Raw genomic sequence first — 16,260 nt, forward strand, 5'->3', positions numbered from 1 at the left:
TGATTTGGTCAACAATGACTGTTTTGTGGGCTGGGCTTTTATCATTCGGTTGATTGAGGTTCTTTTGGGCTTAATTTGAAACAATGTCGATCGTGGGCACGGGCTATATACTAATATACAATAACATGCATGTCGCGTCTTCTAGCATTGAAGTAAGCTAAATTTCAACATCCATGCATGTTTCATCCACATTTTGGGATAAATTTCGTACATTTTTTTCTCCTAAAAATAGTTGATTTAATATTACAAATAATGAATTGTAGAGTTTGTCATACTGCAAGCTGCATGTATGTAGCCTAAAGAAAAACAAATACATCAACTAATAAACCTGAAATAGGTTTTTGTCAAAGAGTCTGGTTTGTCAGTCCACCATTGAGTGTGTTCCTTAGCTTTCGTAGTTTCGTACGTACATTTAATTTGTTGTTTCCAATTCTATGCAAATTAGAAATGCTTCTTTTGGAATGAAAATCTATTTTGGTGTGAAATAAAAATTCATTATGTAATTGTTTATGGATGCATGTTCAATCCACACTTAGTTAGTTGAAGATAAGATTAGGGGTGACTTCGGATCGGATCGGATCGGATTAACTTCCTTCGGAATTTTTCCAATTTTTTTTCGGAACCTAATATGATAGCCAAATCCGATCCAATTTTTTTTCGGATTCAAAATATATTTCCAATTTCGGAACTTTCGGAAATTTCGGAATAACTCGGAAATTTCGGAATACTTGGTAAATTTTCAAAGATCTCTTTACTTTCAATTATTTTTGGAATATCATACGCCAATGTTCATTGTAGGGAGAGAAAACCATGTCCACAACACCAATGTACCAACAACAATACGCACTTGTTTACTGAGAAAATCCATTTTCATTCAAACAAGTGATCCAAGAAAAAATGAGAAAAAGAACCGCAGACCACCAATAGCAAGCATTGCATTCATTTGAGGTGCGGGTATTTGTAATGTTTCAATCTTTTTTCGTGTGGAAATTGAAAGCGTGAAGTGTCTGCATAAATAATGGATTATGGTCTTGGACTCTAACTAGCTTTACATAATATTCTATCTATTGGAATTTGGCTTTTGGATTGGTCTGGAAGTCATTGTATGACTCAATGACATTTTTTTCCATATCATTGTTGTTATGACAGACGGTGTAATGACAGTAGAGTGGTCCAATTCAAGTGGGGAAATAGCGGCTAGGTTATGTTTTTGTTTTGTTTTTGGAAGTAAAAAACCTAGAAAATGAATGAACGGTCGAGATCTAATCAAGTGGATAGTGAGAGAAGTATATATTTTCGAAATAAATTGGCAATAATATCGGAAATTTCGGATCGGATCGGATTTTAGAATTATATCCAAATCCGATCCAATTTTTTTTCGGAATTTTCGGAAATTGGAAAATCGGAAAATCGGCCCATGAAAACTACACCCAGAGCCAGACCAATTTCGGGTCGGATTTCGGAAAAATCGGAAATTCGGCACACCCCTAGATAAGATACATAAAATTCTGTTTAATCCACACTTAGTTGAAGATAAGATACGTAAAATTCTAGCTTTCAGTTTGAGGCCTTATGCAATAAAGCATTAGAATTTAGGAATGGAAGTTGGATATACTTGCCCAATGATGGGCTCAAATTTTGGACTTCAATGTGGATTTAACATGTTACTGTAGCTTAGGTCACTTAGCTGTCAGATATGCCCATGCAGCCACACCTAACTACCTAAGTAATCTAGGACCCGATATTTAACCCATTGGGCTCCTACCGCAGCCGCACTACTATGGGGTGGGAGCCCCACTGTTTTATCTTTGTTTCTGACTTCTGAGAGTTCCGGTGTTTCTCTGAAGAAGTTGTCCTTCTCACCACCAGAGTAAAAGTAAGGTGTGATGCAATGTCTCTTTTTTATCCTTTGACTTTGACTAAATTTTTATCTGCTGCTGATGTAGTCATTGATTGTGTTCTGGTAAACTATCTTCAGTTCCAACTTGAATTTTGTGGTAGTGTAATTTACTTAACTCAAGTAGTGTATGGTATATGAACTCATTTGCAGTAAGACGTGTGTGAAAAATGTTCAATAAAAATAGCAATCAGTAAGAACTCTTTCATTAATAGCATTTAGGTAGTTTTTTCTCCATATTTCCAAAATTTGATACATTGTCCTATACTCTACAGCCTCTACTCCTATAGGCTACTAGTGCGCTTTAAGTTCTTGTTATGCCCATCTTAAGCCAGTGCATTTTGAATTATAGTTGTGTATGACAGTCATTTGTTTATGCCCTGCAACATTTTTCATGTCAAACATTATAGAGACTAGTATCATTCAGTTTCTTGAATCTTCTAAGATCCAGACCTCATGCTCCTCTACGCATGCGAGCTGTGTCCCAATGTTCGATGGTGATGTTAATGATATTGTAACCGATGGGTCTCTAGACCATATAAATAAGTTATGCATTTCTAACTTGTTCTTGATGATACTGGTCAGCAATTCGTCGATATAAAACATATACAATAGATAGGGATGAGTCGAAATTCACTTGATGTGGACCACTCTCCCTTCTGATGATACCTTTTTTCTAGACCTTACGGTGGTTTTTTTTTTCTTTTTAAGCACAGAAGATTAGGCAGCCAAATGTGACTCCATGTTTCATCGTTGGCACTCCAAGATACCTTTCTCTGGTAGACTTCAGTCCTTCTCACTAGTTTGAGCTAAATGTATACTAATGTTGATGTAGAACATTAGTACATTGATGTCATGTTATGGGCGTGAGCCCCTTAGTTGAGTCCAAGTTCATGGTTCGAGTCCATTAGTTAGTTGGACACATGTCGTGTTCTTATTGGTTTATGCTTTCTAAGTTTATTTTAAATAACGGGCTTGTAGTTAGGGTTTCAGTAGTTGTGTTTATGTGTGTGATTTGTGATTGAGAGATTCAATAAAAGAGTGATTTTTAGGTCGTCTTTTAATTGTGTTTCAATTAAAGTGTAGATTCAATTAAACTGAAGCTTCCGCCAGTAAGATCTACATTATTTGGTATCGGAGCAGATTAATTCCGGGGGTTACTATTCACGGTACTATTCACCGAAAACACTGTTCATCGGATACTATTCACCGCGTTACTGTTCATTCGGTTACTGTTAATCGCAAATCCAATTTTATTCTTGTAGATTAAGATATGTCTACAACGTCAGAGATGAAGAATTCATGGATTCATATTAACCCCTAGAGTTCGGGTTGCTCGATTAGAAGAGTTGAAAGAAACGTTAATGCAAAACAAGTTTGATCGATTAGAAGAAGCAACTAGTCGACTGAGGGAGGCTATGGTGGAGCTTTTGTAGCCCAAACCCCCCATCGTTGGTGGAGCTTCTATAGCTCAACGTAAAACACCGGTTGTTATCGATGACAACAAAAAGAAGGAAGGAACTTCTGAAGCCGTTGTGTTGTGTCTTGAGCGTGATTACAAATGCCATCAGCAGCAGTGCTCACCACGATGGGTTTGTGACAAACATGTCCAAGGAAGCCCACACACAAATTCTTTTGGGACGGCTTTTAGTGAACATCAATTAGTTGCTGGAACGCCAATGCGACATTCTGGATTTGGGCCTCCTATATCGCATGGGTTAGTACTCTTTGACAGTGATTATGTGGATCTTTTTCTGCCCAACATTGAGACATTTTCTCTATGGCAAAGAAGAGAAATACAGTGCACATTTGTGATATCGTGGTGCATTATTCCCTTTGTGAGTAGATATAAAGCCAAAACTCGAGGTCGAATTCCTCCGAACCCTAGGAGGGTGATGTATATAAGAATGAAGAGTTTTTGCATATTAGTGGGTTTTCATGTCAACAAGCTTGTGGACAAGCTTCTTCAATATGGGGAGAGTGATGTAGAACATTAGTACATTGTTGTCATGTTATGGGCGTGAGCCCCTTAGTTGAGTCCAAGTTCATGGTTCGAGTCCATTAGTTAGTTGGACACATGTCGTGTTCTTATTGGTTTATGCTTTCTAGGTTTATTTTAAATAACGGGCTTGTAGTTAGGGTTTCAGTAGTTGTGTTTATGTGTGTGATTTGTGATTGAGAGATTCAATAAAAGAGTGATTTTTAGGTCGTCTTTTAATTGTGTTTCAATTAAAGTGTAGATTCAATTAAACTGAAGCTTCCGCCAGTAAGATCTATATTATATGTTATGGTTGTCCTATTCATCCTTAGGCTTTCCCTAATGAAAAATGTGCATGCTGCCTAATCTTGATCCATGCTTAGATGGGAAACTTTTTAATGGCATTTCCTTTCTTTCTTAAGAAAGATCTTATTTGAAAAAATGTTGGACATCTTCTCACAAAGTAGAGAGTCGTTCTTTTTCCGGTTAAACTTCTATGAATGCAATGAAAAAACATCACCTTGAAACTGTGTATGTCATACTAATATGTCTTCAAAATTATGTGTTTTTTTCGTTTTCTATCTGTTTGCAGATATGTTGAAGTGAATCTAGTAGCTGTTCGCAAGCCTTTTGAATGTCCAATATGCTTAGGTGCGTCCTTCAGTTAATGATGATGGTTAACTATTAGAACTAGTAGTTATTGGTTTTGAGGTCATTTTATTAGTGTTGTTCCACTGCTCTGATACTCTTGAGAAACTATATATGCAATGATCACCTAATCTTGAATATTTTAGGATCATGAACTAGAGGATGTGCACATGATTGGTAATAGTATGAAGGATCTACCTAGTATGGAAGTCATATTTATTACAATGATGCAATTCCCTCTGTATACATTTTTCTCCCTTTTTTAATTCTCATACTTATTACTCCCTGTACCTTGTATTTCTCCTTTTTCCTTTTTTATTAGTATAATTTTAAGCTCACTTGGCAAAATAAAATAAAATATATACAGAAGTAGTGTACAGAGATTGCTTGCTTGTTTCTGCCTATATGTAGCTAGGTTTACACATAAGCACCATACACACAAATAGCCCACAAGTATTGCAAAGAAAACCTAAATTACATGTATGCTATTCTAGGTGTATGTATAGTGGACACCAATACGCCACCTCCAGCTAATTACATGCTCAAGACAGTGGATTGAAAAAAGTTTGTGTATATACTTTTGAATTCTGAACGACTAAGGGACCCAAGGGCCATCTTGAAAGACTTTTGTAAAAATTCTCTTACGAAAGTGGTAACGGTGGTTTAGACCTCCACCATTACTTTCCTGTCCAAACTTGGAACCAAAGATTGAGATAGTTGACAAAAATTTTGGAAAGAACAAGGTTAGCTCTCCTCTGCTTTTATTAACTAGAGCACTAAAGATTACTTTAGTTAGCCGGGTGTTTTACTTGCCTTTAGCAAGAAGTAATGGAATTTCTTCCCCTTCCCCTTCCTCTCCAACCTGCCGGGTGAGGGCGATGGAATGGAATATCCACTTGTACATCTCGCACACGGTCATTACTACATGGTACACACAGGAAACAGAGAAGTTAATCTAAATAGTACAGTTCCTCCTTCGACTCTGTCCCAATAAGCTACTCTAGTTCTGTAATGTACCTTTATAAGTTATTCTGTGTAATCTGTTTCGATCCATATTGTAGGCCACCCCCAGTCAATGTCCATAACTACTAATTCTGCCGTTTTAACTGCTTTTTATTTTATCTTATATATATATAATTTGTAAAACTATCCCAATGCTATTAGTAAGATACAAACCAAACCCTGGAATTGTATATCTCATAATTTTTTAAATGTTTTGGTGTATGAGTTCAATTTTCTCTTTCACTTAGTAATATGACCGAATTCAGCAGCAATCTTTAGTTTAATATTTCAATTGCACGTTGGTGGTTTGTTAGATTTTTAAATGGAATGAGACTCATTTCTTTGAGTGTACTATTCTTGCCATTGATGTCATTGTGTACAGACTAACATATAACCTGTTCTTGGATGTTTCAAGGTATAATGAAGGAAACGAGGACTTTACAGGATTGCATGCATCGCTTCTGTAGGGACTGCATCGAGAAAGAAATGGGACTAGGGTATTTACAACACAATTCCCACTCCTAAATTTTATCAAAGTTCTCGGACTTACGATTTTTCATATAACGGAAGGGATACGTAGACATGTCACTGGCAGATAATTCACCACTGAACCTACAGGGAATTAAGTGCTAATTTTGTGAGGATTATCTTCCCACCATGAAAATAATCTTCAGAAAAAAGCTACTCAGTTGTACATTTCTAGTCTTTGCAAATAAGTGAGTAGTCGTGGATCAGTCACTTTAAGAGTAGAAATCTTGACAAATTGTTGAGTATGTCGACCTTTCTTGAGATGATCTCTTGATATACAAATCATATTGACAATATTTATTCCCTAAGTGATAGTGTAGGTGTAATAGTGGCCCCCAAGGATGGGATGCCTGAGTATGTCTCAGTAACTTGTATATAGCACGAATTTATACCCAAGGACTCTTTTACATGAACTACAGAACTACTGTAGATTTCAAAATGAATTTTAGCACTAATCTCTGAAGTTCGGGGAAGCATTATAATACACTTGACCGTTGGTTTGAAACCTAACACCCTGAAGCAGGCCACCGCCTAGATTCATCTTATATTGGAACAGTAAGGCCCATCTCAAATGCCAACATTCTGTCTTGTCTGGCACCTTTGTTTTCCTTTGGAAAAGTATCTGGGTAGGAATTTGTTTAGCTGTTTGATCTAAATATTCCTTATCCTAACAAAGCGACATATTTTTCTCAGAAACAATGAGTGTCCTGTGTGCCATGTGCGCATAGAAAGCAGGAGCTCATTGAGGGAGGACATAAGATACAATAAAATGATTTTAGCTTTATTTGGAGAGGTTGAGAAGAATGAAGAACAGGTACTAACTCAATTTACATGCGTATATTGTAGTTACTTTATTTCCTATTGGCTATTAGGTTGTTTTTATTGTATTTCTGGCTAACATTTCCCCTGTTTATACTATAACAGGCTCCGGTGCCTGATAAAGACAAATCAGTTCGTGGTAAGCAGGTAACTTTCACATTTATAGAATCCAACTGCGTGAAAAGATTGGTATAATGGTTAAAGTGTACTCACTACAAGAAAATCGACCTTTCTCCATGAACTAAAGCAGCAGTAAAGAACATAGGACATAGGGGTAATAAATTAAGGACAACTGCAGTCAAGTCCTTCTGTATCTTTGAGGACTAGATATTTGAAAATTTCACTTCCTTAGGTCTATGCCAGTGTTAGGAAATAATTTTTCCATGGAGTTGCTCAATATTAGACAGATATGCTATACGCTTTTGCAAATGCCATCACCGATACACAGTATTAATAATACGTACAGCTGTCTGAATTGTGTGTCCTTGGTCAGATATAATCATATAAGCAATCATTTGACACTATATAATTTCCCCTCGATAGTACAATCAAGTACAAGTCACTTGTCTTCTGTTTAATTTATGTCAAAGCAGAATATACTCCCTTTTTTTTTTTTTTTTTTTTTAGGTGAAGTAACAAGAAGTAGACAAATTTCATCTCCCTCTATTTCTCTTTGTTGGTTGTTATAATTTGAAGTTGTATTGCTGACATTGTGATTGAGACTCAACTATATTTTAATTTGAACTGTACAGGTGCAAAATGAAGGTTGTCAAAGCAATCAAGGGTCAAACGAATGAGGATGTGGGTGGAACGATTTGAAGCAGAACATCTTAGAGAATAAAACATGAGAGCCTTCATTATTTGAAAGCTTGACTTTATGGTTTGATTTATCTTATCATTGACTTTTTCATTTGTTCCTTCCCTTCATCTTCCCAACAAAACTAGTTTTCAGAAAATATAAATTCCCTGCCGGAGCTTATTAAATATATTAGTCATTTGGTCTATTACATTATTAAGTTTGTTTGTGAGTTGAGACTAGTATAACGTCTGAATGAACTTATTGCTAAGTATAATATCGTTAAGCTTATATGTCAGAGCTAGTAGCCAGTTAATTGGTTAAATGCAAAACTTGAAGCAGACACCGGTCACTCCCACTGATAAAATTCTGAGGGACATAAGGGAAAATGTAGGTCATCCTCCTCCCCCAGTCACTTTGAGGACTGAATGGAACATATGAAGAAGCTAGAAAACTTATGTTCCATAAAGACGAGCCGAAATCTAGAGCCTAGAAGCCAAGGGACTGGACACTTACATTTCTTCACCCTGATCAAATGGAACTCTGGCTAATTCAAATTAGCCCAGAGTGGATCCACATTGAAAGTTCCACTCTGGTTATTCAGATTGATAGCCGAGAGAAAAATTTACCAGCTTAACTGAGAAACTTATTATCTTTGTCAATGGCCGATCCTACAATAAAATTTATGGACGTTGCAACACTTCTTCATCAAGATAATGTTAGCTACCTTAACGTTCCCTTCTACTCTGTCTTTTTCATGGAGATAATAGTAGCTACCGTAACTTTCCATTCTATTCTATGTTCACGGAGATAATATTGGCTAACTTGACATTATCTTCTATAGTTCTATTCTATGTACTGTTAATCTAGAAGTACATGGTGGTATATGGTGTGGTAGAGACTGATAAATCTCTACAGTTGTTTTGAGCCAGGTCTCTTAAAATGATTTGATTTTAGTACTGATAGCGATCTACGGTGGTGTGGAATAGTATTATGAGTAATTTTTAGTACCAAAAAGACGAAAGACACTTTAATAGACTTCATACCCTATGTACAATTTGATTAATTTCTGGTCGCATGATAATCAAATATTACGAAGGTTTTAATAGTCTGTAGAGATATTCAGCCGAAAGGGGGGCCTAGTAGAGAGAAGAGACTACAGAGCTGCACACTTGTGTTTTCAATCCTAAGATCCTCCTGCAAACAGTTTCAAACTTATTGAGGAGCATCGGAACTTGCAAGATCAAGAAATTAAATGCCAACAGGATCAAGAATGAGACAGCTAGACCTGAGATATATACCCTTTGATATTTCAAGACAAGAATTTGTAGGGGAGCAATATCCCCACTAAGGAACATTGCAGACAAAGCACAAGCGACCTCAACGCATCGACCTCCAAGACCGATCTGCGAGCTAGGGGAGCAATATCTCCACTAAGGAACATTGCAGACGAAGCACAAGCGACCTCAACGCATCGACCTCCAAGACCGATCTGCGAGCGACTCCTTACAAGTAGGTGGTACGAACAAAGATACCTCAAGATTTAACACTTGCGAGGAGAGATTTAACGCCCCCACGGATGTAATCATTGCCAAAATCTTATTTGTATTTCCGCCCAGGAAATAGGGACTACCGCCAACTCCCAAAGCACGACTTACACCAAAACCACTCCAAAGACTCATTCACGATCTCTACCCTACATTTTTGTACACAAAGGGTACACATGTCCGAAGGATCTCCACTCCGAGAATCCTATAAATACCACCCTCTTACACCGGAACTACGTCGGACGATTATTCTCTCCCCAAGAAAAGGAAAACGGAGAAGATACGGGGCGGTTATTTCACAAATAATTTCGGTCACATCCAAAATCCAAACCCATCTCGTCCTCCTCTACTGTAATCAGGAAAAAACTAAAACGCTCCTTTACAGAATTTGTACCTAAAATATTTCCATTTCACAGGACATTTCCTATAGTTAGGGCCTTATGGGGATGGCCCATGGCAAACAAAATAAAATGGACTTCTTAACAAATCGTGACTACCGTATCATGTGCTCATTTCAGAATTTCACTCGGTTTCCTACTCCGTTTCTAACAAGGAATCATAAGTGGGATCAAACTCTTTACAAACGCTATAAATAATCCTCCAACCTTCGTCTTTGAAGGTTCAAAAACTAGCTCCTACTTCTACCTTTTTTCAAAACCACAACCCTAGAAATAGAAAAAAGAAAACCAAATAGTCGTCATGGTTACAGATTCAAGCTCTAAAAACCCTGTTAATACCATCAAGTTTATAATCAGATATGGTGGCAAAATACTTCCCCGTCTCACTGATGGTAAACTCCGATATCATGGTGGTGAAACTCGTGTCATTACAATCAACCGTTCAATCACGGTTACGGATTTATTGATCAAATTAGGAGAAGTGAATGGTTCGTCTGTAAGCTTGCGTTGTCAATTACCCGGTGAAGACATAGATACATTGATATCGGTTGTTAGCGACGAAGACCTATCATGTGTTATTGAGGAATACGATATAGCCAGTCAAGCTAATGGATCACCATTGAATAAGATTAGAGGTTTTTTATATCCACCAAAAATCGTCAATAAAATCTCTTCACCTCCATCAGCTACCTCCTCAAAAGCCAATTCCGCTGCTAAAACATATTTCTACTACCCACCTATTTACGCCCCACACCCCAGGGCCATGCCTATGCCCAGGTTTGCTACTCCAGCTCCAGTTGCTGCTGCTGCTACTACCCCACACCCCAGGGCCATGCCTATGCCCAGGTTTGCCACTCCGGCTCCAGTTGCTGCTGCTGCTATTACCCCACACCCCAGGGCCATGCCTATGCCCAGGTTTGCTACTCCAGCTCCAGTTGCTGCTACTGCTACTACTACTGCAATTGGATATCCGGTTTCGAAGAGAGAGACAACCAAGGCGTGTTATCATCAGTATCCAGGAAACGCTATGAGGGTTTCTTCACGTCTTGTAGCCAATGGCAATAACAGTAACTTTTATTCTGGTTGAAGAAAAAGTATATAGAAAGGATGTAATTTTGGAACTTTGTAAATTGTTTCTGAGGAATGGATTCCAATTTTAAGTGAATCCACTGCCATTAATGAAATATTTTTTACCTTCACTTCTTCTCCATGTTCTTGTGTTTTTTACGGTTCGGTTATGTTTGACAGAATATTTACTTGACTTTGAGAGTAGTATCAGCATGCAGTTTTTTTTTTTTTTTTTTTTTTATGAAAATCAAGCTAGGGTTGACAGGGCCCTCACCTCATTTTATTAAGATAATATTGTGTACAACCTATTAGCTACCTCCTCTTTAACAATGGTATCACTTTCAAGGTCGAGAGGAGGCACAAAATACACAATATTCTCATCCAAGCATCCACCTAAAGAAGCTAGGTGATTGGCTAGACGATTAGTTTCCCTAAATACATGAATAAAAGAGATGCTCTCAAATTCAGTACATAGCTTCTGGATGTTTAGAACCAGATTTAGGCAATACCAAGGAGGGGGTGCAATCTTGTTAATACTCTGCGCAACATGTATGACGCCACTTTCACCTTCTTGAAGTTGGCCTGTAAACAGCCTTCCATGCCCTTTTTGATTGCCATAAGTTCTAATGTAGTGATACATTTAGTTGAGTTGCTGCCGTTAAAAGCAAGTAGAACATTGCCCTCATGGTTGCATATTACTCACCTATTCTAGTTGAGGAGGCAGTCAAGGAACGAACCATCTGCAGTCAATTTAACTGTATCAGAATCAGGTTTAATCCATGCCAATTAGCATCCACCTTGTTGCTGAAAGAAATGTTCAAACCCAGTCTCTGAGTAAGCAATTGCGCAAGTATGATTACTGTTGAAGTATGTAGTGTCGGTCTCACACATTCTATAAGTGTGAGACCGTACCTTATTTAGCTTGTTGCTATTTAGGTTATTCCATCTCTACACTACCAAAAAAGTGACTTTTAGCCTCGGACATATTGCCGCGGCTAGGAGTTTGGTGGCTATATCTTACTTGTTGCCACGACAAACTAAATATGTGGCAAGAAGTACCTTTTTGCCTCGTGATTATCCTTTTGTTGCAAAAGGTGCATTTTTTGCAACCGTTTTCAATGTGGTCGTGGCTTTAAGTCGAGGACCTTTAAGTAGTTTGAACAAATTTTGCGCGTGGCTTTAATTAAGTGTTTGGCGTCGATGGCTGCAAAAAGGCTATTTAAAACATTAAATAATTATTTTTATAAAAAAAAAAAATCAGAAAATAGAAAATAGATCGCGGGAACTTTAAATTTCGTTTATTTTGGTGAAAGTTTGAATCTCAAATAACAAAAAGAGAAACCGAAAACCCAAATCCTTTTCACCGGCTGCCGCACCATTCCCTTCTTCTTCACCGCCGATTCGCCACCGCGATTCTTTGCCTTCTTCTTCACCGGTTGCCTTCTTCTTCTTCTTCATCATACGCCTCCTCCATTACTTACTTTACCTTGGGTAATCCATTATCTTCTTCCCACGCGTTTTATTTTAGAGATTTGTTTAAGAAATCGTATATTTTTTGTGATTTGAAGCAGTTCATTAGTTTATTTAAATCTAAATATCGTGAAGAATATTTGATCAATTGATTTGACTTTTCTATTGTTAGAATATTGTATATATATATGAGGTTTTAATCCAATTTACGTTATTTTTGGATAAAAAGTTCGACTTTTCAAATTTAAAGCTTTAGCTTTCATCGATTGAGTTCTAGTTATGTTTTCATGGCTATTGTTTTCTTCCATTATGTGAGACCAATATTTGGTGGTAAATCCCACATTTGGACGATTAATATGGCCTTGTCCTGATTTTTTTTTTTATTGGTTCTCCTATGTTATGTTAGGATGTTCTTGAATATATTAATTTTTGAACTTGATGTAGGATATGATATTCTTTCTTTGAACAAGATTGTCTATTTTTTTTATGTAGTTGTAGTTCAGTTTTTAAATGGATAAAAGTTGGATGGATCCGACTCTAGGAAGATGCAGTCGTAAGTATATACTTGGTTGTGAGAAATTTATCGAGTTTGCTTGGAATAATCGAATTAAGGAACTTGGTGGTGAGATTTACTGCCCATGTGTAGGATGCCTTAATCTAATGTTATTGCCTAAACATATAGTGGAACATCATATAAAGAATCGTGGTATACTACGGAGTTATGTCCGTTGGACAAAGCATGGGGAGAGTGTGGAGGTAAATACTGAGTCTAATCAGGGTGATGATATGCATACAATGTTGCAAGATGCATTAGGATTTCAAAACATGGTTGGTATAGACAATGACATACCACCTAGTTCGAATACAAATGAGTCTAGTTCCAGTGACACTCGAACGGATGAGCCAAATGAAGAAGCACATAAGTTTTACAAGTTGTTGAAGGAAGCAGACACACCCTTGTACCCTGGCTGTACTAAGAGTTCAAAATTGTCTTTTCTAGTACGATTGCTTCATGTAAAGTGTCTTAACGGCTGGAGTAATCATTCGTTTGACATGTTGCTTGAGGTATTAAATGATTCACTTCCAAATGACATCAATATGCCCAAGAATCATTATGAATCAAAAAAACAACTTCGGGATCTTGGGATGGAGTGCATTAAGATAGACGCATGTCCTAATGATTGTATGTTGTATTGGAAGGATAATAAACCAATCATGGACAAGGATAACTGTGATGTATGTGGTGAGTCAAGATGGATCACGACTTCGGAGTGTAGAGAAAATAGAGTTAGTTCATCTACAAAACCTAAGAAAAAGGCTGCTAAGGTTTTGCGATACTTTCCTATAAAGCCAAGACTCCAAAGATTATTTATGTGCTCAAAAACTTCTAAAGATATGAGATGGCATCGATGATCGTGACGAAAGATGGTGCTTTGAGGCATCCAGTGACTCCAAGGAATGGAAAAGCTTAGACCAAAGATATCCTTCATTTGGTTTAGAATCTCGCAATGTTAGACTCGGAATGGCTAGTGATGGCTTCAATCCTTTTGGTAGTCTTAGTTCTATTCATAGCACTTGGCCCGTTATTCTAGTTCCGTATAATCACGCGCCTTGGATGTGTATGAAACAACCTTTTTCTCATCATGTCATTGCTAATTCCCCGCCCTAGCAGTCCCGGAAATAACATTGGCGTGTACTGCAACCATTGATTGATGAGTTAAAGGAGTTGTGGGAGAAGGGAGTTGAGGCGTATGATGCCTCTTCAAAACAGAATTTTAAAATGCATGCAGCTGTTTTGTGGACTATTAATGACTTCCCAGCATTTGCTAATTTGTCCGGATGGAGCACTAAAGGACAACTTGCCTGTCCCTCTTGCCATGAGAAGACTTGCTCAAAATGGTTGCAAAATGGGAAAAAGTTCGTTATATGGGAAGTCAGAATTCACGCCACTTGATCATAGATATCGAAAAGAATAAGAGTTCTTTTGATAACAAGACAGAAATGGGAGTTGCCCCAAGCCCCTTTCTTGGAAGTGATGTACTTGCTCAATTAGATGGATTCGACCAAATCACATTTGGTAAGGTGAATAGTGATAAGGTTATTGGACAAAAGAGAAGTCGAGAGGATAATTCTTTGCCACACAATTGGAAGAAGATTAGTGTATTTTTGAGCTCCCATATTGGAAATACCTTTGTTTACTCCATAATCTAGATGTCATGCACATTGAAAAGAACAACGGTGAAAGTTGGCTTGGGACAATTGCTGAATTTAGAGAAGAAATCAAAGGATAACCTGAAGTCAAGACAAGATTTGGTGTTAATGGGTATGCGAAAAGTCACTTCATCCGATAGCTAAAGAGGGTAACAAATACTATATCCCCCCGCTCCCTTTTACCTTGTCCTTGACCGAGAAGAGGAAGCTTTGTCAATTCTTGAAAGGTATTAAAGTTCGGATAATTTTTCATCAAATATATCGCGTCATGTTCGGGTGAAAGAATGCAAAATACCTGGCCTAAAAGCCATGATTGGCATGTTCTAGTGCACAAGAATCGCTTCCGGTTGCAATCACGTGGAATCTTACCTAAGGAAGTTACATTAGTTCTTGTTGAACTCTCTAATTTCTACAAGCGGTTGTGTTCAAAAGTATTATGGGTTTGCAGAGTTGGAGCGTCTTGAGTACCCGATTTTGTCACACTATGCAAAATGGAAATGATATTTCCTCCATCATTTTTTGATGTTATGGTGCACTTGCCTATTCATTTAGCTGGTCAAGCTAAGCTCGGTGGACTAGTGTACTATCGATGGATGTACCCAATCGAAAAGGTCAGAAAGTAAAGATAATAGTAATGGTTACTTTTTGTTTATATTTTGTTAAAATTTGAACTTAAATTTTGTCATCTTTTATATTTATTCAGGTACTTGTACACTTTGAAGAAGTATGTTCGTAATAAGAGTAGACGGAGGGATCCATTGCGAAGGGTATCTTCTTCGATGAATGCTTGACTTTTCTGCTCAAGATACTTAGATGATGGGATGGAGACTAAGTTCAACCGACGAGGAGGAATGAAGAGTTCGAGTTGTTGGATTGGATGGACAGTTTTCTATTTTTCAGGATACAATCGTGCCTTTAGGGAAAGGAACGTTTAGGACTTTAACAGACGATGAGTGGGAACAAGCTCGTTTGTATGTGCTAATCAATTGTGAGGAAGTGGTACCATTTATTGAGTAAGTCCACTTTATTGAAATTGTGCCTTAGTTAAAAGAAATATTATTTATAAACCTATGTCGTAAATGCAATAATGTTTTGTACAGGAAACACAAACAAGTGATTAGGGATGAGCTCGGGCGGCGGGCAAGTGCTAGGAATGTGGACCGTATTCATAATGAACGGTTTGGTAAATGGTTTGAAAACCAAGTAAGTGTTAATTGTATGCAGTTAGATTATGTATATCAGTTTATGTACTATATTTACTTTTTTCCAAAGTAGTTTTGTAGATAGCAATATGATTTCACAGTTTAGTAACATGCCTCAAGAAGGATTCTACTTGTTTTATTTATATTTATGTTTAGCTGATTTAGGGATATTTAGAGGATGTTTAGTACAGTTTAGATTTAGTTTCTTATTTAGGGATGTTTGTTCTACTTGGAATTTAGCTGCAGGTTCCTAGAGCATTGGTAATTAGTCTGTCCAACACAAAGAACAAGGAAAAATAGGAAGATGTTAGTAAATCTCTCTCCCCCTCCCCCTGCATTAGTTGTTTCCTTTTCTTTTGGGTCACGGAGAGTGGAAGACAGAGAATGTCTCTGCATTACCGCCCGATTTTGTGTTATCAATAGTGGTAAAGTTATTAGGGCTATTCAAAATTTCAAACCTTATAATAATTACTCATGTACAACAATTTATATTACGCCGGATAGAGTGTTCTCGAGGTCCGAGCCTCAAACCTTGTAATAAAAGTCCAATATTCCGCCGCCATGTTGTTTGTTGCAAAAGAAGCCATTTTTTGTCTTCTTTTTTTGAGCTACTTGCTCTTGATTGCTTATGTTTTGAAGTTTAACATTATTTTTTTCTCCTTATCTGAATAGGTCCAAAGAAATGAAAAAGGATGG

At 37.4% G+C, this 16,260-nt stretch overlaps 1 protein-coding gene and 1 long non-coding RNA gene across 3 annotated transcripts; both read left to right on the forward strand.

Annotated features, from left to right (window-relative positions):
- Positions 1-1,724: 1,724 nt before the first annotated feature.
- On the forward strand, positions 1,725-7,900 carry LOC147476467 (uncharacterized). Of its 2 annotated transcripts, none has more exons than XR_015208858.1 (6): positions 1,725-1,881; positions 4,468-4,526; positions 5,941-6,022; positions 6,747-6,867; positions 6,978-7,019; positions 7,625-7,900. It is a non-coding gene; the product is annotated as an uncharacterized LOC147476467 (long non-coding RNA). The 2 variants fall into 2 exon arrangements; XR_015208859.1 differs by having other exon boundaries at positions 1,725-1,876.
- A 1,629-nt stretch (positions 7,901-9,529) lies between these two features.
- On the forward strand, positions 9,530-10,812 carry LOC147476468 (uncharacterized). The gene has a single exon (XM_086583156.1). It carries the CDS (start codon positions 9,915-9,917, stop codon positions 10,698-10,700), a length of 786 nt encoding a protein of 261 aa, XP_086439282.1. The 5' UTR covers positions 9,530-9,914; the 3' UTR covers positions 10,701-10,812.
- The last annotated feature ends 5,448 nt before the right edge of the window (positions 10,813-16,260 follow it).

The sequence above is a fragment of the Coptis chinensis genome, chromosome 9, assembly GCF_015680905.1.
Source record: "Coptis chinensis isolate HL-2020 chromosome 9, ASM1568090v1, whole genome shotgun sequence".
NCBI classification, from domain to species: Eukaryota; Viridiplantae; Streptophyta; class Magnoliopsida; order Ranunculales; family Ranunculaceae; genus Coptis; species Coptis chinensis.